Source organism: Cynocephalus volans, chromosome 13 (assembly GCF_027409185.1).
Source record: "Cynocephalus volans isolate mCynVol1 chromosome 13, mCynVol1.pri, whole genome shotgun sequence".
NCBI lineage: Eukaryota > Metazoa > Chordata > Mammalia > Dermoptera > Cynocephalidae > Cynocephalus > Cynocephalus volans.
This window is the reverse complement of record NC_084472.1, coordinates 68,574,126-68,600,361: the sequence shown is the minus strand read 5'-3', so window position 1 is coordinate 68,600,361 and position 26,236 is coordinate 68,574,126. Positions and strand designations below refer to the sequence as shown.

The following is a 26,236-nucleotide window of genomic DNA, read 5'->3' as shown; positions in this document are numbered from 1 at the left end:
TGCCAGGTCCAGCTGTGCCTGAAGCCAGACACCCTCATCTTCCTTTCCTGTTTTTACTTTGAAATGGTACTAGATTTGCAGAAAGTAGGAAAAGCAGTAGCCCCCATACACACTTCCCCTAGCCAACATCTCACATAACCAAAGGGCAACGATCGAAACTAAGGAATTATCATCAGTATGATACCAGCTACAGATTTTATTCGGCTCTCCTCCGTTTTTGGTTTGTCTGATGTTTTTCATGACAGGCATGAGGTTTCCAGACCAGACGTGGGGGAGGGTGGTGCGTCGGGGGTACATGATGCCAATGCATCATTGTCTCCAAGGTTCACTGTGATCGCCTGGTAAGGTGGTGTCTGCCAGCTCTCCGCACTGTAAAGTCGCTGTTTTCCCCTTGTGGGTTAATATCTTAGGGAACATACTTTCACACTATGCAAACATCCTGTTTCTTAAACTTTTGCTTGCCCATTTCAGCGTATACCAGGGACGTTGCCTGCAGCAACTGTGGCGTTCCGATGGTGGTTTGGTTTCCCGTGTCCGTCCACACAGATCAGCAGGCATTCTCCATGGGCCAGCACTGCCCCTTCTCACCCACTTGTTCCATTGCTTACTGATACTGATGCAGACACACCGTATTAGTCTGTTTTGTGTTGCTATAACAGAAATACCTGAGACTGGGTAATTTATAAAAGAAAGAGGTTTATTCGGCTTACAATTCTGGGACAGCTGCATCTGGCACTGGCCTTAGGCTGTTTCTACTCATGGCAGAAAGTAGCAGGCAGCCAGGGGTACAAGCAGATCATATGGCAAGAGGAAGCAAGAGAGAGAGGAGGTGCCAAGGTCTTTTAAACAACCAGCTCTCACGGGAACTAATAGAGCAAGAACTCACTCACTAACCCTCCTCCCTTAGGGAGAGCATTAATCCATTCATGAGGGATCCGCCCCCATGACTCAAACAGCTTCCAACCCTGTCAAATCAGGGATCAGATTTCCACATGAGTTCTGGAGGGACAACACATCCAAACTCCACCACTCACGGATAGTTTTGTGGGTCATAATCCAACACCATTTTCTTGCTCAAATTGCTCCACTTTGGTCTCTCTGAGCTCTCTCCGGCTGGCTCCTGATAGCACCTCCTGACTTCCTGCCACAAGGTCCCCCATCCCTAGGGTCAACTCCTTCTCCAAGGGGCCCTGGCTCCTCTCATCAGAGTTTACTCTGGCCTTTCCAATCAGCGGGGTCAACTGATTCTTTATCTTGTTAAACCAGCTTGATTTTTGGTGGCTTGGCAGTAGGAGTGGGGACAAGCACACTTCTCTGCACACCCGGATAGTGATGAGCGTCACCACCACTCATGTGGACTGGGGGAGGAATGCCCGCCTGCAAAGGCCCAAGTCTTGTTTCCTGAGTCCTGATACCACCCTGCCACTCGCTAGCACGATTGACCAGACGCCACTCACCAAGCACAGGGTGCGTGTGCTCCATGAGAAAGTCAGACAGCAGCAATTCTTTTAGAGGCTTCATTTTTACTGTTTATTTAGCAACACAGACTGAGACAAAATAATCTTTCCAGTTAGGTTAGGTTTGGGGGATTATAATAAAGATGGGAAACGCCAGTGGTTAAGGTCTTAAGAAAAGGACAGCAAGGGTTCAGGGAGGCTCACTTTTCTCATTCCCTTTCTAAATGCCCCAGGGGTGCATCACCTGAGCCAGGGCAGATGGCAGCAGGGCAGTCAGCCCTGCTCACCGCAGTTCGAGGATGAAGAACTTGCTGCAGGAGGGCCGGTGCTTGCGGACCCTGGCTATTTCCTGGAGCTTAAGTTATACTGACTGCCTTGGAGAACCTACCCAGGGGACTCAGCTGTCATTCAGGGTCACTGATAAGCCCCAGGACTACATGTTCCTAATTGCCCGGTGCAGGTAACGCCATCCACGAGACCGCTGGACACACTCGCATCTGTTCTCGGAAGGATGTGTGTAACCTGACAGAGGAGAGAGGGGAGGGGAGCTTCCGCTTTCCTGAGTGAGTCGGAAGAGCAAGGACAGAGTGGGGGCTCCTTCTGGCCAGACGTGGCAGTCCACGGAAAACTGAGCTCCTCAGTTCTTCAGTTGAGACACCTCGTACAGGTAGGCAGCCAGCATCTTGGTTCCCTCTATGTAGTTATGCCTAATGGAGAAGAAAAGACAACTGGTGTCACGCAGCGTCAGGTGTATGGTCACATGCTGTGGGAGCACCCCCCCATCCTGGTTGGTTCTCAAGGGCAGGTTCAGTCTGGCTGCCCACCCCAGGGACCAAAGGGGAATGTGAGGGGCCTCACCTACTGCCCCAACAGCAAATGTCCTACACCTTGATCTTGGGCATCCATCTTGTACCCTTGTCACCAGGTCTGTCCCCCCAGCTCCCTCCTCCACGCAGGGTCTCAGCCTCTGTCTTAGGCCCTGGCTGGTCAACCCCAGTTACCCCCAGATGGGTCCTCCTCAGCAATTCCAAGGGCCAGATTCTTCTCTCTGAACTGTCTGTGGGTCCCCCGCCTGCCTGGGTTCCTCCTTTTGCTGCTAACTCAGAGAAAGTCGAGGCTACCTTTCACTCCTGATAGTTAAAAGAGTCCCCATCATGTCTGCCTAGGTCAGGAATATGTACAAGTAGCATAAGCAGTGAGCAAGGACAGTAATTTTTCAAAAAGGGGAAGTAGAGAGAGTTTTATGAGCAGTATATGAAGCACAGAGATAAACACAGAGCACGGGGTTTACTGTTACAAACTGTCCCCTGCCCAAGGCGTTTACTGTTACAAACTGTCCCCTGCCCAAAGCCTTGTCCCTGCCTCCATAAGAGGCCTCTCTTGGCAGTGGCGCACGAGGGGGAAGAGGTGGCGGGGGAGGGGAGGGAAAGCCACTGCAGGAGCTGCCACCACGAGGAGCCACCACCCTGGCTGTAGCATCTCACCTGTTGAGCTTCTCGTTCTGGGAGTGAGCGCCGTCATCCGCTGACCCCACGGGCAAGAGCATGACGTTCTTACCCGTGGCCTCCTGAAAGGTCAAGGTCACAGGGATACTGCCGCCCTCCCTGGTCAAGTCTGGTTCAACACCAAAAACTGCGGGAAGTGACATAAAAGAAATAGCGAGTGTGGGGCACGAGGCTGGGGAACCACCATGCAGACACTGCTCAGTGACACTCTTGAGCCCTGACTCTGTGCAAGGCCCTGGCTCTCCAGGCTGGCAGGTCCTCCCATTCCCCATTGGCTCTCCTCAGAGTGCCACTGATGTGGCCACAAGCCCACAAGACATAGCAGGGCCTCACTGATGTGGCCATGTGCCTGTATGACACAGCAGAGCCTTGCTGATACAGCCGTGCACCCGCACGATACAACCGAGTCCTACTACATGTGCTAAGGGTCTGGGCATGTGTTCCCACAGAGTGCCTAACCTGTTTTCAGGGCTCTTCTCCCAGCCACATAATGTGGGTGGTTGAAGTCGGATACCCAGGGCTTCCCACCATGGCCCATGTACACCTTGAACTTGTTGGGGCTGTGTAGATCAGCAAACTTGTTAGTCAAGTAGCTTGTAACCTAAACCACAAACAGAGGAAACACAGAGTGTTTTATTAGCTCGGCATTTGCTCCGACACCAGTGACCTACGAGGGGGTCTACAACAGGTCTACAATAAGTCTATAATGGGTCTCATTTTCTGCTGTTGAATATTGATCTAATCTGCATAACTAGGATAAAAGAAAAGGGAGCTTTATCAAGAAATAAAATATAGTTACTTGAAGGTAAAAGGTAATGTTTTAATTTCAAGCAATTTGCCCTTCACATAGATGTTCCAAATGGTGATAATATTTAAATTAAGTTTAGAAACAATGTTCCCTGACTTGCTTTATGTTATGGACAGAATGTGTGTGTCCCCCCAAAATTCATGTGTTGAAGCCCTAAACTCCAGTATGACTGTATCTGGGGACAGGGCCTTTAGGGAAGTAATTCAGGTTAAATGAGGTCAAGAGGGGTGGGGCTGACTGGAGAGGATTCGTGTCCTTATAAGAAGGAATGCCAGAGAGATCACATGCTTTCTCTGCCACGTGAGGACACAGTGAGAAGGCAGACGTCTGCAGGCCGGGAAGAGCCCTCAACAGATGTCACATTTGCTGGCATCTTATCTTGAACTTTTCCAAAAAACTTCTCAGCCTCCAAAACTAAGAAATAAATTTCTATCATGTAAGTCACTCAGTCTGTACTATTTTGTTATGGTGGCCTGAGCAGACTAAGACACTTATAAAAACGATCACAGCTAAAATTCCTCTAGACCCAAGATGGGGCTGAGGAAATCCCCTCGTGACAGCACCTCAGTTCTCAGCGTGGAGAGCAACCTTGGTCCCCATTCCCAATAGGCAGGACTCTGATTCCATCCCTTCATGGGGACAAGCAGTGGCTGCTGGGCTGGGCTGACCTGTGGAACCAGGATCCTCCCCTCCGTGTGTCACCACGGTGAGAGATGGTCCCCTGGACTCTCAGTAGAACATATTTGACCCCAAATCAGCATCTGACCTGAAGCCTTGGGGTGAGGTCAGAGGTCAGCTTTTGGCATGCCTGGGTAGAAACAAAGGTCACTCACACGTCGTGCTGTTCACATGGCCTTCTTCTGGTAAGTTTCTGAACTGCTTGTCACAACAGTTAGGGAGATGGCAAGTGCAAAGGAGTGGGGATGTGCAGGGTCTAGGGGCTGCCCTAGGGAAAGCCTTCTGCCATTCTTATCCCACCGCACCCCGTGCCCCACATGCCTGCTCGCTGACCACTTCCGGAGTCATGTCCGGCACGAGCCTGATGGAGAACTTGCCCACCACTTTCCTAGGAATCACGGTCTTGGCCCCCGACCCAGAGAAGGCGCCTTCAATGCCATGGAGGGAGAGGGACGGGTACCGCCATCGGTGCATCAGGATGTCTTTCTGCGGGAAAATGACAGAGGGGTTTGGGGACACATCAGGCTTCCAGTGCCAGCCCTGCCTGCTTGCTGAGAAGATGCTAACACTGTCTGGGAAAGCAGCTGTCCAGAGACGTGCCTGGCTGGGTCATGATGACTGCAGGAAGGAGGTGAAGACACAGGGGACCCCTGCCCAGGCAGCGCTGGTTAGAGCCCGCCCCAGATGCGGTCTGGAGCTGCTGTAACACCCCACAAAGGAGGCTCCTGTGCAGGTCCCAGGAGCCTCAAGCATGGCGCCTCCCATGACAGCCTGGACAGTCACCAACAAAATGAAGACAGCCATGGGGCTGATCAGCAAGGGCCCAGAGAACACAGGGGAGGTTGTGGTCCCACAGACATCAGAGCTTCCAAAGGGCCAGAGACACCAGGAGAAAGAAGAGATGCAACACAGGCCATCTGAGGACCCCTCCCTAGGTCCATGAGCACAGAACATGGGGCTCATTTCTATCGGAACAGGAAAGCCAGGCTGAGCCCTGCACCCTGGCCATGGCACAGTGGCCATGGACAGACACCATCCTCAGTCAAGGGGATGGCAGGAAGCAGCCTGTTTCCCAGGCGTAAAATCTATACTATGACCTTTCTACATGCCCCACTGTGTCCCAGCAGCGGCAGAAGACTAGACAGGAGGATCTATGCAGCCATGATGGGGGCTTCTGGAAGGTTCCTCAGTGACTTAGCTACTGAACCATGTGGACTTCTCCTTGTGAACCAAGTAGCTCAGCGATATCTGGGAGGAATATACAAGGCCCTAAGACAACTTACAGAGTGAGGTGCCCGAAACAGCAGGAGGAAATGGAAGCTTGTCCAGAACCCAGCTCTCCCGGGCTCGTGTCTCCCATAACTGCCGGTGGAGACCTTCTCTTCCGACTCCAGAAGATCCCCAGGAGGTCCCATAGATCCTCCGATATGTGGTGAGGCTTAGGCGTCCCCCAACACCTCCTCTGTCCCCAGGACACTGTCAAGGCTCTGGCACCTGCAACAGTCTAACTGGTCTCCCCACGTGCACTGCCTTAGCTCCAATGCCACCCACACCATAGTCATCACCACAGCGACAGGTGATCGGCTCAAAACCTGCCACAGTTTGCCATCTGCTAGGATGACATTTGAGCTCCTGACAAGTCACAGGTCTTCGTGTCGGGCACCTCAATCTCGGTCCCAGGGCTGCCCAGCGTACCCCTTAGCCCTTGCCTTCTGTCCCAAAACAGCCGGACACGTCTGTGCTCCTGCCAATTGCTCCCGCCAGCTTCGCCCCTGCTGGCTGATGCTCGGCTCTTGTAGGACAGCCTGGTGGGGCCGCCTTCTCGCAGTCCTGACAAGTGTGCCTTTGTGCGTGACCACAGTGCTGTGTGCCCACAGCATGGCCTGACATGTCCTTCCCTAGTTCTCTGCGCGCTTGTCTCTGGGAAGGAGGAAACTCAAGGGTCAAGGCCAGCCTTATTTCTCTTCTATCCCTGGACCAAGACAGTGCAGGGCCTGCTGCTGGATTCAATTAATGTGGGCTGAAAAGAAAGTGCTGAACTTACATCATACCTGATAATCCAAGAACTAACCTAATTAAGAGAAATGTCACGACACAACTATCACCTAACGGTTAAGCAAACATCCTGTGCAAATGGTTTCCACCTTAGCACTTGGCTGTTAGGTCCGGCTTAACCTGACTTGGGTCCTGTGGTGAAGAGATGACCTTACAGTTGTAGGTAGGGCAAAAGCCACGTCACGGCAGATGGCCATGTTTCCTCTGCACATTTCCTCCAGTTCTCACGTAGTCAAAAGTAGACTTTGACATTTCAGAAAACCTAACAACTCCCAACCTGGTGTGTGCTGCTTTCTAAATGTCTGCAACATCGGATGACCTGTGTGCACACGACAGTCCAGCTTCCTCCCGCGAGGGTCCCCTGAGCCAGCACCTTACAGCTGTGCAGGAGGGTCTTTGCCCCCACGTCCTTGGCAAACTCCTCCAGGTCAAAGTCGATGCAGTCATAGAGCTGGTGCTCCTCGTCGGTCAGGGGGGCCACGGCCTCATTGATGCCGGGGATGAGGATTTTGCCCTTCTTGTCTACCAGGGAGCCTGAGGAAGCCGGCAGAAGATGAAAACGCTCAGCAGGGGCAGTGCAAAGGCAAGCAGATCTCTCCTGCACCGACACCAGGAAGCCAGGCACAGGAGAGATGCACAGCCTGCCCCACCCAGCCATGGGACTGCAAGACAGGGGCCACATGGCAGGACTCTAGTAGGGCCACTCTCAGGCATGTATTCTCTCTCAGGTGCCCTCTACATGCCCTATGCTCAGCAAGTCACGTCACAACCACAGCAGCCCCAGGAGGAGAGCGGGACCACTGTTTTCATATTTGAGATGAAGAGACGGAGGAACAGGCTGAGCAAGTAAGCTGTCCTCGATCACAGACCAGGATACAGCCATGCAGGCTGGTTCCAGGACCCACCACACCATCCAACGTTTCTTTTTAATGCACATCCCACCAGAAACAATGGCTCTCAAGCTGAGAAGGAAAACTGTGAGTGCGACAGACTAGCCGACCCCAGAAACTATGCAGACATCACACAAGACAGCGCCGCCCATGAGGAAAGCAGAATGTAGTCATGTGGGAGGCGGTGCTGCGTCCAGCATCACACCAGGAAGATGCCAGCAGCAGGAAGATGTGGTTCCTGCTCTCCAAGAGCTACCAGCAGGGGAGCTAGCTGTGGCCAATTGTGATGTCAAACAGACCAAAGCAAGTGTCCTCTGACAGACGTAAAATACGGCAGTATCCAGGGGAAGGCGTGTTGCATGACTATAGGGAACGAGTTGCACAGGACTGGGGTTGTCCAAGTTGGGTGGTGGAGGCCGGGCAGGGTTTCAGCAAGTAGTGGGTGACAAGGCACGGGAGGGTCCCAGGCAGAGCGGGAGGAGGGTGGGTCACAATGAAGCTTGGGCCTTGGGCCTTCTACAGGAAAGGCAGGCGGATTGCGGAATGATTAGAAACAGATGCAGGCTGGTTCCTGAAGAACACTGAAACGTGCCCAGTGCTGACAATGGGAGCCTGAAGGAATGCCCAGTTAGCTTTCCCCAATCACAAGGTCCTGAGCACGCGCCAGCACCTGCTTACCCATCAGCGCGATGAGGTCAGTCATAGCCTCGTGCACCGAGCCCCCGTACACTCCGGAATGCAGGTCTTTGTCGCTGCACTCCACCTGGACGGATAGAAACAAGGGCCACTTTATTTGGCTGCTCGGTGGGAGCTTATTTCTATCATGTGACAGTAAACTGAACAAAGTACATTTATAAGATCTGACAATTACCCAAATCTAAATTTCCTCCATCAGGGAGCAAAGCAAGGTGTATCTCAAATTTAAAAACCTAGGCAGGAACAAAAAATACACTTGGATCTACTACAGGTATACTGGGAGTGCTAGCCACAGGTACTCGGATATGCTAGCCACAGGTACACTGGGAATGACAGCCACAGGTACAGGGGGTATGCCAGGCACAGGTACACAGGGAATGCCAGCCACAGGTACACGGGGAATGACAGCCAAAGGTACCCTGGGAATGCCAGCCACAGGTACACTGGGAATGCCAGCCACAGGTACACGGGGAATGCTAGCCACAGGTACACTGGGAATGCTAACCACAGGTACACTGGATGGGCTAGCATACCCAGGTACAGTGACAGGACTTGGTGCCTGAGGATATGGGTTCAGATCCCACACACCACTGACTAGTTGTGTAACCAGGGTGAGGCAGCTAACTGCTGTGTGCCTTGTCTCCTTATCTGTAAATGTCTCACTCACAGCACTGGGTTACCCTGTTGGGTCACTTGGAACATAGCACAGTGCCCTGCCCAGAGCGAGCACTCAGCAGCACAGCCGGGATGATTCTAGCACTGTTCGGGTTATAAAAGACTTCTACAGACAGGACCTAACTTAATCATCATGTCCCCCTGTGGGTCGCCCTACAACAACTTATTTGGTAGATGAGCAGCAGCCAGTGAGTGGCAGAGTCCGGCCTGGGCCCGGCCCTCCCTGCTCTGTCCTGCCCTGTCTTCTCTCTACTAGCCGAGTGGCTCAGCTCCTCAAGATAACTCTGTCATGGGATAAGGGCGCAGGTGCTCAAGTAGAAACAGCTTAACTTTGAAAAGGAAGTGTTTCTAAAATGCTCTATGTCTCTGGCTTCTTAAGTGGACTAGCACTGAGTCTCTTCTCAACTGCTCCAGCTAGATGTTGCCACGAAGTTGGCTTCTGACCATCAGAAGGACCACTGTCCATGCCTGGGGTATGACAATGGGTTAAGGAACTGAGAACCAGGGCACTGAGCACCTCTGTGCTCCTTCACGTGCAGCCACTTCTTGGTACTGGCCTAACCCGGGGTATGGAAGTACAAGGAGACTCAGGGGTCAGTGAAATATGAAGTGAAGCCCGCAGAACTCAGCACTGTACCTCGATGAAAAAGTAGCAGATGCCCCTGAGACCGTACGTTATGCAAGGCTTCTTCTTGCCCAGCCAGTAGTTATCTGAGATGCACACGTAATCCACATCTTTAAAGAACGTGTCTTTCTGGGCAAAAATCAGCTCGTCCAGGCCTTCGGAACCAGACTCCTCCATGCCTTCCAGGCAGAACCTGACATTGACAGGAACCTCCTGTGGGAGGGATGCAGTGTGAGAAGGCATGCGGCTTTCCTTTCCTGTCCTTCTAGAAACAACAGACAGGAAGAAAGCCACCGGTGCTCTGAAATCACAGATCTGAAACACTTGCCCTCCAGACCAACCGCTCGTGCCTCCTGTGGACACCCTGTTGTGACCCTGCTCCCCAGCACTGACTGTCGCCAGCCACGGCTCCAGGCCCAGGCCGCTCTGACTAATCCAGTTTTGAAAGATGAGGCTCCTTGCCGTAGTTATGCCCTAAGAGGTAATGTGTCTTCCCTGAAAAGCTCAATGGTAATTTTAATACATCACCAAGTATCTGGGTCTTGTAATGCAGTTTTCCAGGTGCTCTCCCAATGCTGTGGGATGAGGCAAGTGGCCCCCATGCACACATGAGAAAATGGGCTTGCACACAAGGGCCAGGTGACTTACTGATGGCCACACAGGCTAAGGACCAGAAGGACTCACCCAAATGCGGACTCAAGTCTACTGAGTCCTGGTTCAAAACCACCCCCAGACAGCACCGCTCTCCAACACACCTCCTCCTCTGCCCTCCTCCTCTCATGCCGCTCCTGGGGAATCTTTCACAGGACCTCCATGCCAGAGCAGGTGCAAGAAAGTGGGGCCGCTATAAGAGCCATGCCCTGTCTGCAGCCTCCCAGCCCAGAGGATGAGGGAGGGTGAGACCTCCCTGGAGGGGGCGAGGCGTCCCCAGCATGCAAGTCAGCTGCAGGCTGGACCAAGCAGTTCTGGGAGTCACTCTCCTCCTGTGTAAAATAACCCCGGGACCAGGGGGTCCGAGACCCTTCTCAAATCTACACTCCATGCTTTGACAAAAATGCTTATCTTGTTCTTATTTTATCATGATCCAAGATGAAAGCAAGATGCAAAAACGGTCTATATGGCATGGTCACAATTAAGTTAGAAAGAATTGAAAAGCCTAGTAAGTAATAAAATACTAACAGTCTTTGAGGGTTGGGACTCTAGGCAATTTTTCTCTCCTTTTCTGTATTTCCCCAACTTGGAACAATGAGCAGATATTTCATAGTTAAGGAAATACATTTAAAAAAAAAAAACTTAGAGGCCAGGTGGTGGCTCACTCGGGAGAGTGTCATGCTGATAACACCAAGGCCACGGGTTCGGATTCCTATATAGGGATGGCTGGTTAGCTCACTTGGACAGCATGGTGCTGACAGTACCAAGTCAGGGGTTGGGATCCCCTTATTGGTCATCTTTAAAAAATAAATAAATAAATAAACCTTATTTTTTGAAAGATATAAACCACACAGAGAGAGGAAGGGACTTGTCCAGCATCACAGGCCCAGGTCACACCCTGGCTAGTGGCTGCACACGCAGGTTCAGTCCTTGACTGGACATTCATATCTCATGTGTTGGCAATGTTGTGAACTTTGAGCCTCTGTAAAACAATTAAGCTGTAGTCTATCCTCTTAAGTCTGAGTCACTTGTGCTCATAAAGTTTGGGGGGAGCGTGCTTTCTGCTATCCAGTGACCTTCAAAGGCTGCCACGTGAACAGAAAGCACATCTGGGCACCACTCGGGGTGAATCGGGCAGAGTGTGGTGTGGGGGCATACCTGATCTGTTTTCTGATAAGCTTCCAGGGCGTTCATCCAGCCGGCCACTGGCCCCTTATCATCAGTGGAACCTCTCCCATAGAGCTTGCCTGGAACAGCAATCAGCAGATCCATAAATTTTGATACACAGCAAGATAGAAAGCACAGACCTCAAGAGAGCATCTGCTAAAGGCTCAGCACAACAGTCCTGAGTGAGGCTTTCTCCTCGAATCAGAACCTTGTTTTCATTCTAGTGGGAGCCCCGAGTCTCCATCCAACACTATTGCTAGAATTTACCAGAGAATTCAACATAATCAAAGAGGCAAGTCACACAGGTGCGTCTAAGTGACCCCTTCCCTTTTTCACAGTGGCCATAGTGGCCAGCCAGCCAGGGAAGGGACTTCCAGTTCAACTCCAGGAAACCACTCCTGGTTGCTTAGCTTATTAGAACCTGTTTACCGTACAGGGGTGCGGAGCCTGGTCGTACTCAGGAACTGCAACCCACGCCTGCTTCTAGGATGAAAGCAGATGTCTAGGCCAGGAAGCTGACAATGGGAAGGATGACAGGGACAACAACCCCTGCTCCCCGCTCTGACCTGTGACCCATGGTTGGCCTCTGGGAAACAGGGAGGGGAAGGAGCGACTTGGAACAGCCCAGGAGGAATGGAGCTCGCCAAGCCCAGGCTTGGCCACTCTCGCATCCAGCCTTGGTCCTGCCACCCCTCACACTTACATGGTGTTAAAAGTCTGGCAGTTTCCATACAACCCACCCCAAATTAGTACGAGGCTTAAAGCCACCGTAACCTTGGGAATTTCCTTGTATAAACTAAACTCAATTTTTCACAAAAGCTGAAGATCAAATATAAGCTCTTCTAAAAAAAACCCTTGTTCTGAGACAAGCACTGAATAACTATGGTGGCCAGCGCTGAGGTGTCCCAGAGGCGTACAATAAGCACAGTGAACATGATGTGTTCCCTGCACCCCAGGCTTCCTGCCCAGGAGGTGGCGGCAGCATGCACTTCATGTCTGCAGTAAGCCTGTCCGTGGAATGAGGAGCTACTGCAGGTTCATTGATAGTCAGGAGTCTGCTGTGGGTGGGTGTCTGTCTGTCAGGGGAGATCAGGGAGGGGCTGAGAGGGTTCTCAGAGGGAGGCCTCACAGAGGACTAGGCGGTATCAGGTCCAGAGGTGGCATGCTGAGGTCACTCAGGAGCAGTAGGAAGAGGAGAGGAGGAGCGGAGGCCTGGAGAGGGCAGCGGGACCCAACAGTTGTGCAGGAGATGGGGGCCTCAGCATGGAAAGAGCAGTGGCCCGAGAAGGGCCTGACAGGGACGGGGAGGCGAGGACAAGCTCCTGGTTTCTGGCGTAGTGGTGGGGAGGTGGTGCCACTTATTGAGATGGCGAGAGAGGAGCAAGGACAAAGAATTCTCTTCCAGAAAGATCAAGTTTAAGTGGCGAGGGAACAACCCAGTAGACACGGGGGCCTGCCACTCAGGAGGAGCCCAGGTGCACATGGAAGATTGATTCCACAGTAACTATAGTTACACTGAGATGGTGATGATGGTGCAGAACTAAATTTCATAGAAGATGCTGCTTTAAGCAACACCATTTTTCACTTTTGCATGGGGATGAGCACAATCGACACTGAGCCAGGGAGATGTGAATGCAAACTCAGCAGACTGCATAGTCAGGGGGCTTTCCTGAAAAGGGAGCCTGGAACTTAGGAGCCTTGGAAGGCAAGGGCTGGCGCAAATGAAGGGCGTCTTTTTTTGGCTAAAGACTGTCATGTACAGAGAAGTGAAAATTCAGAAATGAAGCAGAAGACCTTTATGTCGAAAGGGAATGGGAAGGAAAGAGCCCAGCCTGCGGCGGGTCTGTCACAAAATATCAACAGTGGCTCATTGGGCAGACAGGTTGAGGAAAGACGCTGCCTTCCTAATATCCCAGAGGGAAGCTATCAGTCAGAGCGAGGTGCTAGATCACAGGGTTTTGAGGACTACTCTGCCTCAATTCAGAACATGTATTCTGAGAAAAAGTGTCTAGCAGACCCCAGGCCACCAAGGACAAGAAGGCTTTCTCAAGTTTTTTTGTCGGAGGCACATGTGAGAAACTTCCAAAACCCAATTTCTAGACGACGTTAAAAACCACCTGCATGGGAAAGAGAAAAACCGCGGCTGTGGGGATTTTGCAGGGCAGACTGCAGACACACTGGCCCGCGGTAGCGGCCGTCCTCTCACCATCGCGCTCCACCAGCGTAAAGGGCTCGCTGTCCCAGCCGTCCTCCAGCGCCGCGGGCTGCACGTCCAGGTGCCCGTAGATGCACACCGTCTTCTTCTGCGGGTCCGAGCCCAGCTTGCCCAGCAAGATGGGAGGAAGTGGGATCTCCGAGCCGTCGGGGAGCTAGAAGAGAGAGGAAGCTGAGGAGGACAGCCTTTGTTCAAGAAACTCGGTATCTGTAGCAGATATTAAAATACTTTGAGCTTCCTTATCTGCTCTCATCAGTCAACCGCTACTGTAGAGTTTAATATCATTTTATTCAACGGAGTCATTAATTAAAAAGAACTTACTTTCCTGTAATCCAGAGCCTGAATTATGTTCAACTGTGGGTGGTTTAGTGAATTTTTAAAGGCCGATTTTTCTCTTTTGTATAACAAAACATTATGTAGGCTGAGTTTGGAATGTAACTTAATTCATTATTTTCTGAAATGATGGTTAAAAACAATTACAAACTTAAATCAGAAGTTATAGTTTTCAAATTCTGTATGTAGATGACAATTATGCACAGAAAGGGCCATAAACCGAGACATAAGGAAATATCATTCACAAGATGCCATACTAAATAAAGTAGTGATTGCTCGTATTCCTTCTGAGCTTTGTCCCTAAGGCCTTTTCAGTCTCACAATCCTATGGGAAGTGGGTGGCACATTAGTCACGTATTCTCTCTGAACCTGGAACAGAAATGGCAACTGTAAGAAGGTGAAGCAGTCTCGGGTCTTTCCCAACTTTCGTTATCAGGTCAGTGGTCCTTTACTCTAAACCACTGCCCGCTCAGGCTGTGCAAAAGCCCTGCAGCACACGTGATGCCTCCACCCGGTCCTACCTGCTAACAGAGACCCACGACACCACAAGGTGTCACAGGGAATGGCAGGGGAGGGTGAAAGCACACGGACCTTTGTTCCAGCTGCAGGACGAAGGGACCGTTCATACAGAGCACCACACATGATTAGTCTAGTCACTAGACAATGCTGCTTATGAAAATATGTGTTAATAAACACAACATACAAACTAAAGTAATAATGAAGCTCAACTAACAGTTTACAATTAAGAGGTAAAACGAGCAGCAACTGAAAATGATAACAGATCAGGATCTGGCGATGGGATGAGAAAGTATCCCTGTCCCAAACTCAGGGCCCCTGAGCTCTGAGTGAGAAAGTGCATCAGGGAGCCTGGCAGGTGGCCCAAGTTCCTGCAGGACACGGGTCTGTTTTCTCAGTAAACTCTACTGATAAATACCCAACTTAAGTAACTCTTATAACCCAACAACTGCTAGTGTGCAGTGTGTGGACCCCACGTCCCTCGCCAGCCGAACCACACTGTGTGGGGTCTGGGCTTGTGCATCGTTCTCATGAGTATGGCCTGGGGCCCCCAGAGGCAAAGAGTCACTCCTGAGGCTCTCGGTCCTGGTCACACAGGACACACGGCCTCTGTGGTCACAGCCACCCTCAGCTGGCCTAGGCAGGAAAGTGACTTTTAATGACAATAGATTTTCTCTAAATTTCTATGCAACAGAGCTTCTCTGAAATACTTGAGCATTATCTAAGAAACTGTCCAGGCTAACAGGGAAATCTGTTCTGAATTCACTAGGACCAGAAACTCCCTCTTTCTTCCACGAGCCTGAAAATCCCGTAGCTTCTGCATTTACTGTGGTAACACCGGACTCCACCTCCACACCTGCCTCAAGCCCTCATTGATCACTGAAAAACTGGAACAGTTGCCACATGAACGTACGGGAGAAGACAAAAGATCTCTGTAGAACTTTTCTACCAGTGATGAAATCTTCTGATTCTTTGGTAAAAATAGATGTTACATAATTCAAAATAATAGCCATTTCAGTTTTTTATGGAAGGCCCTTTCTTAAGAACTGCACTGTAAGGTCAGTGATAATAGGAATAAAACTATTATAATAAAGCAACTAGTAAAAATTATTTACCCTACCTGGAGTTTTTAATATGTTAGTAAAAAAGGGTGGGGGAGCAAGTCAAGTAGGCTCCTAAAAGAAAACAATATGAAGAAACTTGGTTTATTCTCCCAAGAGTAGGGGAAAGAAATTGGGAAGCCATATCTTAAGACAACTATTAAATTTTTTGTCATAAGAAAACCTGAAGCGAACGATACCGGCTTGGGAGTCAGGAGGCCTGGATTTTAGCCTTGGCTTTGCCATGAACCCACTGTGGGCCCCCAGAGGACACATCGTCCACCTGTGCCTCCAGCTTCTTCCACGGGTGAAATGAGTGCCCTGAACTGAATGTCCTCACCCCAAATTCCAGCACTGTAATTTCAACTCGACAACTAAATCATCAGTCAAAGGAACTGAGATAAACCCAAATTTGTCACACTCTGCAATATAAAAGAATATTACAAACATTGAAAATATATGGCATGAAGCGTGCAACTAACATGGGGCTCAAATCATCTGAAACTAAAATAGTTTAATAATGTCCCATGAAGTGAGATTGTTCATTTAAAGTAGGAAGAAAACAAACCATTCTCATCTGTCAGAATCCTGCATTGAAGTGTCACTGAGCCCCAGCCCCCATGCAAAGTATCTCTTATGAAAACGTGCCTGTTATTGCTATTTGTGGTTGAGCAAGAAAAACAGTGCCTTCCACCAGCTGTGATGCTGGGGACGTGGTGCTGTGCAGTGCAGGTACCTTTGTTACTTTTAAATCAGTGTGGATAAAGGGTAACTTCCTGGTCTGGAAGCTCACTAACTTGTGGGAGGGGAATCTCAGCTCTTCTCTAAGCATGACTGTTCCAGTAACTCATTCTTGAGTAACCGTCAACAGTTCTCCTTTTGGGAGGAAAATGTTGAGTATCACAAAACTTTTGTCCCAACCCAACTGAAGCAATCATACAGAACTTATGATCCAAATCAGACCTTTTTATGTTTGTTTAAAAAAAATATGAGCAGGATATTTGAAGCGAAGATCCCCTAAGTTCCTGGGGAGTCCTATCAGCTGCTCCACGGGGTTCTGCACCACTGAGAATCCTGGACTCGCACCTTCTGTTTCCCGATGTCCACCAGTTCCACAGAGCCGCCCAGCTGCCTGATGTCTGCGGCGGCGACTTCCATCATCCTCTTGATTTCACCTCTCTTCTCCGGCCACGCAGACACGCTCTGGATGGCCACCCATTTTGCAAGTTTCTGTTTGTGAATGACAAGCAAAAGGGGATTCTGAAAAGGCTCTCCTTAAGGGAGGAAGGGTATTCACAACTAGGCCATGTTTCAGGCCCACAAAGTTGACTTACTGCCTGTGACTGCTCATTTTGAACATGTTGACTAGATGTAGAACAGACCCGTCACACCTGCTCTCTGTTTAAGATTTAAGAAACCGTTTGTAGTGACCATGTACCAAGAACTAGAGCATAACAGAAAAATGCCAGAACATGCATTTTTAACCCTTCAGGATGCAGTGACTACGAAATGTACAAAGTTCCATAAACAAATTTATATCTGAAAAGATACAGAAAATACCCAGTGTTGTCACAGTACAAATTAGCTTACTTATTATGCAGACAATGGCCAAGTTTTCTAAAGTATAATTCTTAGACTCACAATTCTAAAGATTTCATCTGAAATGTTTCTGCCAAGAATAAAGCGTGGTTCTTTAAGTTAACATCAAGAGGCAGATTAATAAATAACATTACCGAATCACTTAGAACATACTAAAAGCAAACCAGTTCTTTAATCTGTAACTATCACAAGAAATGGTAGGTGGAGATTAAGCAAAAATCTTGGATTAGCTTGATTATCCCTAAAAACACATATTGGCGCATTCTGTTAAAAGCCAGAAATGTAACTCACACTGTAATGGGAAGGTTAGGAACAGATCTCTAGGCAACATTTTTAATACTTGATTTTGTTAGGGTGCAGAAAACTGTTCCCTAAAATATTGCACTTTGTCATGCCGAGCACTTTAAAAATGAAAAGACCTCAGAAATAAGGCTCAGCATCATGGTCCCTCTAACCAAGTCTTGTTCCCCTCACCCCAAGCGCAGGGAGAAACTTCCTCTGGAATTTCCTTATCTGACTAAGAAAGCTTTCCAAAAGAAATGCAGTTGTCTTAAGAGCCCCTGCTAGGAATCTCCTCAGATAACGAGGACAGAACAACCCCTGGATGGCCCCACACCTGGACAGACCTAAACACTGTCCCCACACAGAAGTGTCTGCTTCCCCCACCTTCCCTCTCTTCTCTGAAAATTGGTACGTAAGCTTCTGTATTCCACTGGAAAACTGGGAAGTTACTCTCTTGTGATTCCCCTGTGCATTGCCCCTCCCCAGACCCTTAAAATAATAAAATTTATGCTTTTTCTTCATATTAATCTGTTCTTTTCAGTTGATTTTACAGAAAACTTTCAAGGGGTTGAAGGGGACGTCTTCCCTTCGCCCTTACAATTTAAACGGCATAATTCATATTAGCTTCTTGGAAGTTTCTGAGCCCCCTAGGATTAAACCAAATGTTAACGTTTATTGGAATGAACTATTCCCTTACCTTAATGTAGCGATCCTGATTTTCATCAATATACTTAAACAGGGTAGTGAGGGTCGACATTTTCAAGCAGACTGCAGTCCTTGACGATTCCTGGAAGGAGGAGCAATGGGTCACTCCTGCCAGGGCCTGGAGGCGCCTGTTCAGAACTGTGGGGTGCGGCTCCGTCCTCCCAGGCAGCATTGCAACACCCTGACACAGGACTGAACTCCCCAGGAAGTGACTGCGCTTCACAGACACAAGATTTTGGAACTAGTCAGAGCTTAGACTGATCTTCCCTTCTCTTCTCAGAAGGAAAATCTACACAAAATTGTGCATCAAATGGCAGGTACCTGAAGGAAGGGTCTGAGTTACAGACAATCTGATAAAAACTAGAAGTAGGTACAGCCGGGCAACACTGATTTACGGGCACTTAAAGCACGAGGACAACTTCCCACTTTCTATTTACCACGAAGAAAGCGGTCACTTCAAGGATCCCAGCAAAAATGCCACACCCTGTCTTTACCACCACAAACCAACAACACAGTCAAAGGGCCCAAGGAAAGCTGGGTTAACTCCATTTGAGTTGATGACAGTCCAGAAACAGCCAAAGGACAGCACGCTAAACCTTCACAAGAACTTAAGATGAAGAAATTTCCACTGACCACACAGCCTCCTGGGCACATTTTCTAACATCCAGTTTCTCACGCGTGGGACCCAACAACTTCTGCTCCATCTTACAAACACAGGCACAAACAAATCATTTGACTGTTTTTAAAAATTGGAATGAATACGCAATAAAAATGATTCTGGTATTGGGACTCTCAAAATTGGTTCTCTCCCCTTTTCTTCAACCCAAGATTCAGATTCCTTCGAGAGGCAAGACTCAAACTTCAGCAGCAGTGCAGAGGAGCGCAGTCGCACTGAGCAAATTCAGTACCGCTGCAACATGATACCAAGTGTTTCAGAACCACAGCTGTGGAGCGACAAGATCCTGCTAAGCTACATAGTTCCAAAGGGGATGCGGATAAACGCCTGAGCATCCACATACTTAAAGAGCATTTTTTTCTTGGTATAGGATCCCAAAGCGATTTTTAAACAGAGGGGTGACTTTACCCACTGTGACGCAGAGCATGGCAGCTCTTCAGCAGACCGAGGAAGTGACGAAATCTCAGGCACTGCACATAGCTGGGTAGGAGTTCAGTCCACTTAGTTCCCAGTGCCGACCTCCTCCTCGTCAAACACCAGCAACAGAGCATGAAATATTTCCACATGTCCTAGCCAACTCAGATGTGTCAGCTGAGGTACTCATCTGAGAGAGCTTCGAGTAATAAGATAAAGTCCACAAATGCTGGAGACACATTTTATGAGTGTTAATTAATAAGTCAAATTTTCATCCATTTGTTAACAGAAATGTACACAGGGAAGGTACCTGTTTACATCAAAAGAAACCCTATTTAACAGGACAACATGTTTACACTGGGAGCTTTTCATTTGGGTTCTTGGACATTAAATACCATAAATTCCAAGCTCACTGTGGTACAATCTCTTTAATATTATGTTCTTTGTAGCCAAATTAACCAATGGCCTAATAGCTAAAGTCACTCAGAGATATCATTATCTAAGATGCACCTTTCATCAAAGGAGAGTAAACAGAGAGCAGATTATTCAGCTATCCATGCAAAGCCACCAGGCCTGGGCTAAAAAGCAACTCCTCCTATTAACTATTAATCCAGTCAAAGCAGGTTAGGCAGGCTTCCATTTTCTCCCTCCCACTCACAGTTCCGGATCATTCCAGTTTCACCTCTCCCAGTACCAAAGCCAAATGCAATCACTTTTATAAGCCCTGGTGGACCCCGTTTATTAGGGTAAAAGCAATATGATGGATTGAACAAAAGCAAATACTATCCTTTAAAATAAACGACAGCCTCACTCTCCTCTTGAAATCTAAAGTTCATGGGGAGGAACAATTTAAATAGTAAGACTAGCGAGAGGGGAAGGAGAAATTATACGTGCGCACCTGGATCAATGCAGCAGTACATACAGATGATTCTTTCAGTTCTGAATATTTCAATCCTTGTCCCTCCTTAGTTCAAGGTAAGTAAATAAACACCTGAATCATGGCTTCAATCTATGTAAAAACCACTAAAACAGGGGGAGGGATCTCCAATCCAGAACTTCATCCTACACATATTATGAAACTATCTTTCACCACTCCTCTCTGCAAACATTAGGGACAACAAAGATATCAGTGACAAGGTCCCATTACAGGTTCTCTGCCTCATTACACTGAGTCTGCACTAGGAATCTGACCCTGGCAGTGAGGGGCGGACTGGCCCTGGGTCTCTAAGACATTATTAGTGCAGCGGACCAAACGTCGTCTCCATTTTACAGATGAGAAAACTGAGGCTGATGGAATGGGTGGCCTGCCCCACACCAGCCAGATGGTAGGGAATTATCTCCCTCAGATGCTCCTTCCTTCCTACAGGCAACCTCCCAGCCTTTCATGCTGGTGGAGCTGGGGATGATACTGACCAGGGCACTCTGAACCTAGGGCGTGTCTGTCTGTCCAGCAACCCCGACCCGCAGCCTCTGCAAGAGGGATCTGTTGCAGGCGGGCTGGATTCTCAGCAGGCCTAACGGGGAGGGCACGCGGGCCCTCCAGACCCCCACCAGAAGAGCCGCGCAGGCCTCAACTGCGAGCTTATCGTGACGGACAGGGACGCTCCGCTCGTCGCGCCACTGCCTCTGCCCAGCGCCAGGGCCCCCGGGGGCTTCCCATCGGGGGCTTCCCATCAGGGCCTCCGACGCCGGCCGCGCTCGGGAACCGCCGGCCTCCATTGTTTCCGCCTGGCTGTAGCAGGGCGCCCGAGCTTCCACACGAACGAGGCGCGACCCGGGGCCCTCTCCGCCCGGTCCGCTACCCCGCTCGGGTCGCCCCTCCGGAGAGGTAGGAACCACCCGGGAAGACCCGGCCAGGACGGCTTACCCGTGGCGGGGTCTGCGCCGGTTCCGCACCACGTGTGGCCGGCCACGCCCCCCGCCGCGAGCCCCTCCCCCGCCGCGAACCCCCCCCCCCCGCCGCGAGCCCCCCCCCCGCCGTCGTCCGTTCCACCATTCCCCGGCCTCGCCCGGAGGGATGACGTAACCCTTCCCGCCCCCCTCGCTCCGCCCCCCAGCCCCCAGCCTCGTCCAGAAGGTTCACATGGTTCCGCCCCACCCCACCGTCTCCCCGCCCCTTTCCGACGTGGGGCGGGGCGAAGGGCGGGGCGAAGGGCGGGGCGTTGGGGCTGGTATTCCCGAGGAGGCGGAGGGCCTGGGCGGGCCTCGGAGCTCGTGGTCGGGGCGTGGCCGCGCGCTTTGCTTCCACGCTCGCCTCCTGGCGGGCCGGGGCCGGCGTCTCAACCGATGGGTCGCCTTTATTGCAGCTCCGAAGTCCGCGGTTGGAGCCCACACGTCACCCGGCATTGCCTGGTTCCCATTCCCCCCTGTTCCAGCAGACCCGGGATGGGGAGCGGACGTTCTGCGCCTACGCACGTTCCAGCTTGACTAACTTTGGCACTTGACTTGCAAAGCATTCGCCAGCGTCATTACCAGGAGTGAAAATATTTTAGTATTTGAGTCCCATGATCCTAGGAATTAACGAAGAAAGTAGGCCCAGCATGTGTCGAGCGTCTGGTTCTTACTTTTTTGGTCCTTAACAATCCTTGGAGGTAACTATTATCCCAGCGGTCTGCGAACTTTTTCGTTAGAGTGTTCCCAAAAGAATTTGGCAAAACTTGTACCCCTCCCACGTTCTTCAATGATTGCTCTGGGATTTCTTTTTTAATAACAAGCTCAATTTAGTCATGCTTCGCTTAAGGAGGGGCTACAAATGCGTTCTTAGCGATTTCTTTGTGCAAAGGTCATACCTACACAAACACAGCCTGCTACACACCTGGGCTATATTGCACAGCCCGTGGCTCCTAGGCTGCAAACCTGTGCAGCATGTTACTGTACTGAATATTGTAACACAATAGTAAGTATCTAAACATAGAATCTAAACGTAGAAAAGATACAGTAAAAATAGGGTACTATTCTCTTGTGGGACCACGATCATACATGTGGTCTGTTATTGACTGAAACATTGTTACACAGTGCATGGTGTAATTGCAAGGAATGTAATCCCACCTATGAAAATATTTTAAAATTATTTCTCCCCTTAAATTTCACATGGTTTGTCTTCTCTTTGAATTTCTATTTCTATCCCACATCTCTCAAAGAATTTTGTCAAATGTAACATTGTTATACTTAATAGTCTTTTGTAGATGACTATAATATTTTTCTAACAATATTGTATGTATAAAGATTTAAATTAGCATTTACTTCCTATAACCAAAAATCTGTAATTGTTAGAAGTTTTTCTTCTGCGTTAAATTCTCATTACAATTATTAGTAGTACATGAATGATAAAAAACACCTAAATATATTATACATTTTGGTAAAGAATTTTTAGATATTCAAAGTAAAAATTTATTGGAAATACATACTCTAATCATATCTATTGGGCTTTAAAAAAATTAGTTCAGGTATCCGTAAATGAGATTATCGTAGGAATGAGACAGGGTTCAGTGAAAAATACAGCAAAAAGAAGTGATTTAGAGTAGAATCCATAACACATGCCTGGCATTGAGCAAGTGCCTTGCAAGTGTTAACTAGTCATCCTTGTACAGGGGCAGGTCTCCTCTGAACCTCCACGGGCCGCATGTTCCGGGCCTGTCAGTTCTGAGAGAGAGCCCCTGTGGAACTGGAGCAGCTGGAATTTGATGCCCTCAAGTATCTCAGTCTGAAGACCACCGCCTCACACAGCTATGAGGTAAATGAGCTAATAATACTTGAAGCCAAGTGTGCAGAGCTCTGAATCTCCAGCAGGTGGCCTTGCACGTCCATTTCTTCTTGGTTGAAGGGCGCATTGCGGGTTGCTCAGTAGCACAAATCTCGATTTTAGCTTAAGGAGCTAGGTAAATATGTTTTCTTCTTTGCTGGATTTGTGGAGAACGGGAACATTATAAGAGAAAACATGGAAAGAGGTATGTGGACGGGTGACCAGAGGTTGGGTACTTTGGAGAGAGAAATGACATGACCTTATTCTGAGAATTTAGGGAACCCAAGAATTGTAAAAGTTACTACTGATTACAGATCCACTCATGCAACATTAGATCATGCTTCCAATTGCTGAAATTTTTAGTTCTCAGCAAGAGACAGAGTTTAGTCTCCAAAAGCCTAGTTAATTCTGTTTAACCAAATTTAACTAAACACACAGACAATGGGAGCACCCATCCCTCTGGAAAATTTTCCTGGGAACAAAAGCCACTTTGTAGAGCATAATTATTCTCCAGAAACCCATATGTGGAGAAACAGTTGGTACTATTTTAGAGAATCACTGCCAAGGAGGGTGGCGTAAAGAAGCAAGCAGAGTGTAACGAAGGGACAACTACAAATGGATTCCACATCTCATTAGCCTTAAGCAAATGGTAAATTCTAGTCCACCCATAGTTGGTCTCTAGGAGTCTGTCTGGCTCCGTGTTCGTTCCAGTGGTGTCAGCCAATCTAGTTCTCCAGCTCCAAGTGCTCATATTTCCTCTGACCTGTAGAACCTCACTGTATGTCCCCAGGCCCTACAAACATCAGTGTGTCCAAAGCCGAATTCATGACTTTCTTCCACTCCCATTATTCCTGTGGTAGGCAGAATTCTAAGATTCCTGCCCACCCTTTGAGCATAGGTGGGCCTGACCTAATCAGGCGAGCTCTTTGGAAGAGGGTCTAGAGTCTGGAAATGAGAGAACGTAGATCTGCAGCTGCAGCAGACATTCTCCTGTTGGTCTTGAGGAGTAAATGCCATGTGCAGAAATGGGGCCCGAGGCCTCAGTCATGTGAATTCTGCCAAGAAACTGAATGAACTAAGAAGCAGATTCTTCTCCAGTGAAGCCTCCAGATGAGAACACAGCCCAACCCACACCATCACTGCAGCCTCATGAAACATTGAACAGAGGGCCCAGCTAAGCCAGGCCCAGATTCCTCATCCACAGGAACTGGGAGACAAGAAGTGTGTGTTGTTTTTAGCTGCCATGTGGTGGTAATGTGTTATACATCAATAGATAAATAATACAAACCCACATCAGGGCTCCATCTAAGCTTCAACCATCCGATGACTTAGAGACCTGTTGGATTTTGCTTCCGAGGTTGTCTCCATTAGGTCCTTCTCTCTGTCCTTGCAGCCACTGCTCAGGTTTGGGTTTCTGTCTTTGCCTACCTGGACCTCTACTCTTCACCAGCTGCCAGAGGCCCCAAGATGAAGTAAAACTTCCTCACACGGCACCCAAGGCCCTCTCTGTCTAGCTTACCCACTTCCATCCTCATCTTCAGAAAACCTCCCTCTTCTCTCTACAAGCAGAGCCAGAGGAGCCTTCCAGGAGCAGGAAAATAAGTGTTTTCTTAGTGGATTTTTCTTATCCTATACGAGTATATTTGGATATATTTGATGCACAAATGGGATTTTTAACTTAATATCAGGAATTATTGAGTAACTAAGGTAATCATCAATTTTAATTTACTTCACATTCATATCTTTTCTTATCAAAATACCACTCATGTAGAAAACTTGCTAAAATTCTGATGATAGATATGTCTCACCTTGAATATACTGAATCTGGAATTTTCGAAATTTAGAAATTCAGACATTTGAAATTTCTGTCCTGTAGCTTCCAGTATAGGTCTCAGGCCAAGGAAACTTGTAATTTAAGGTGTTATGTCATTTAGGTGATCAGGAAAGTAGATAGTTACCCCCTGTACATCGTATATTGATACATACATAATTTAAGCCCACATGTATTTTTTGTTTTGTTTGTTTTAACATGTCTTTAGTTGTATAACAAATTTAATTTCTGAGCTGATTAACCTGGATAGCTGGAACTTTTATGTCTTGTGTAGCAATTGTAATATGCAGGCAACCAAAATCTTAAAGGTGTAGAGGGTTAGAAATAGTGACTCTCATTTGATTTTTAGAATAGGGTTTTTAGGTAATGCATGTGTGAGGCAATGCATGTCTCCGGTCAGGGGGCCACAGGTAGCAAAAGCCCACAGGTAGCATGGCAACAGCCTATCTCATCAACTCTAATCAATCCTTAGGTATGGGATTGTATGCTTTAATGATTTTAGAGCTAACAGGTGGTTGTCATACTGATCCTGTTTAGAGATTTTAAGGAATTGCTGTAGGAAAAATGTGAAAAAATGTTTGCTAAGGGCAAGCTGTTGGTGGAAACTTTCCAGACAATTATACTTAGATTTAATCATAAAAATGTAACTATTACTTAAATCATTTAAGGAGAGATTATATTTTAGATAACAATCACAGTTCGACCAACTTAGCTTTTCAAAAATTATACTTTGGAATGTCACATTGTTAATTTTACTGATGTTACTAGTTTCCATTGTTTAAGCTATACTTAGCCATAGATAACTTTTGTCCACTGCCCACGTCTTTGTGTCCTTTTGAAATAATCGAATCAACTGATTTTTCTTGTGAAACTTCCTTGTCTTTACAATAAAAAACAGAAGCTAACTTTGAATTGGGGCTGTACCCAGTTTTCTCCTTCTAACAGAGGAGTTGCTGAGGTGCAGTTCCTTCAGACTTCTCATCACATTCATGCTGCTTTGAGTAATCCTTTTTTTCATCTCCATTACACAGAGAGAAGTGTAACAAAAGGCATAATAATAACTGCCATAGCTGCATGTCTTATACATAATATAGAGAAGTTTTTCCACATTCATGTCTGTCATCAGAAGGAATGCCAGCAACTATCACTGCACACACAATAAATATACCACTGTAACAGAGACAATGCAAAAAAGAGAAAACAAGAAAAGAAAACTTTAATTTTATTAATAACACGGAAGAATATTTCCTCTTTTAAAATGCATCATGCATTATCTTAATATGTTTCTTTTTAGTATTTAAGTTTCAGAGAAAGATATGTCATTTATTCCTTTTTAAAAGTACAGAATATTTAATGGCTTGGAAGGAAGTGTATTTGCGTGTGTGTGTGTTTTCTGATTTTTTTTTTTTAACAAGCTGTTAGAATTAGCTACCAGGCCAATAAATTTTAGTCCCTACTATTCCCCCAGAACCAACTTTCTTAGTAAATTATATTGCCTTGTGCTATGGACTAAATGTTTGTTTCCCCCCCAAATTTATATGTTAAACCCCTAATCCCCTATCCAATGGTATTTGGAGGTGGGGCCTTAATTAGGTTTAGATGGGGTCATGAAGGTG

General features: G+C 48.1%; 1 protein-coding gene across 3 annotated transcripts; it reads right to left on the bottom strand.

The window, feature by feature from the left end:
- Nucleotides 1-1,520: 1,520 nt before the first annotated feature.
- On the bottom strand, nucleotides 1,521-20,960 carry CNDP2 (carnosine dipeptidase 2). 3 transcript variants are annotated; one of them, XM_063076894.1, is made up of 12 exons: nucleotides 20,915-20,960; nucleotides 17,950-18,039; nucleotides 16,458-16,601; nucleotides 13,414-13,576; nucleotides 11,199-11,287; nucleotides 9,402-9,602; nucleotides 8,072-8,156; nucleotides 6,877-7,037; nucleotides 4,770-4,934; nucleotides 3,422-3,563; nucleotides 2,942-3,089; nucleotides 1,521-2,164 (listed from the first exon to the last, which is right to left on the bottom strand). In XM_063076894.1, the coding sequence occupies exons 2-12, from the start codon at nucleotides 18,007-18,009 to the stop codon at nucleotides 2,095-2,097; spliced, it is 1,428 nt and encodes a 475-aa protein (XP_062932964.1). In that variant the 5' UTR covers nucleotides 18,010-18,039; nucleotides 20,915-20,960; the 3' UTR covers nucleotides 1,521-2,094. The 3 variants fall into 3 exon arrangements, with proteins under 3 accessions (XP_062932964.1, XP_062932963.1, XP_062932965.1); XM_063076893.1 differs by lacking the exon at nucleotides 20,915-20,960 and adding an exon at nucleotides 20,599-20,816; XM_063076895.1 differs by lacking the exon at nucleotides 17,950-18,039 and having other exon boundaries at nucleotides 20,915-20,933.
- Between the last annotated feature and the right edge of the window lie 5,276 nt (nucleotides 20,961-26,236).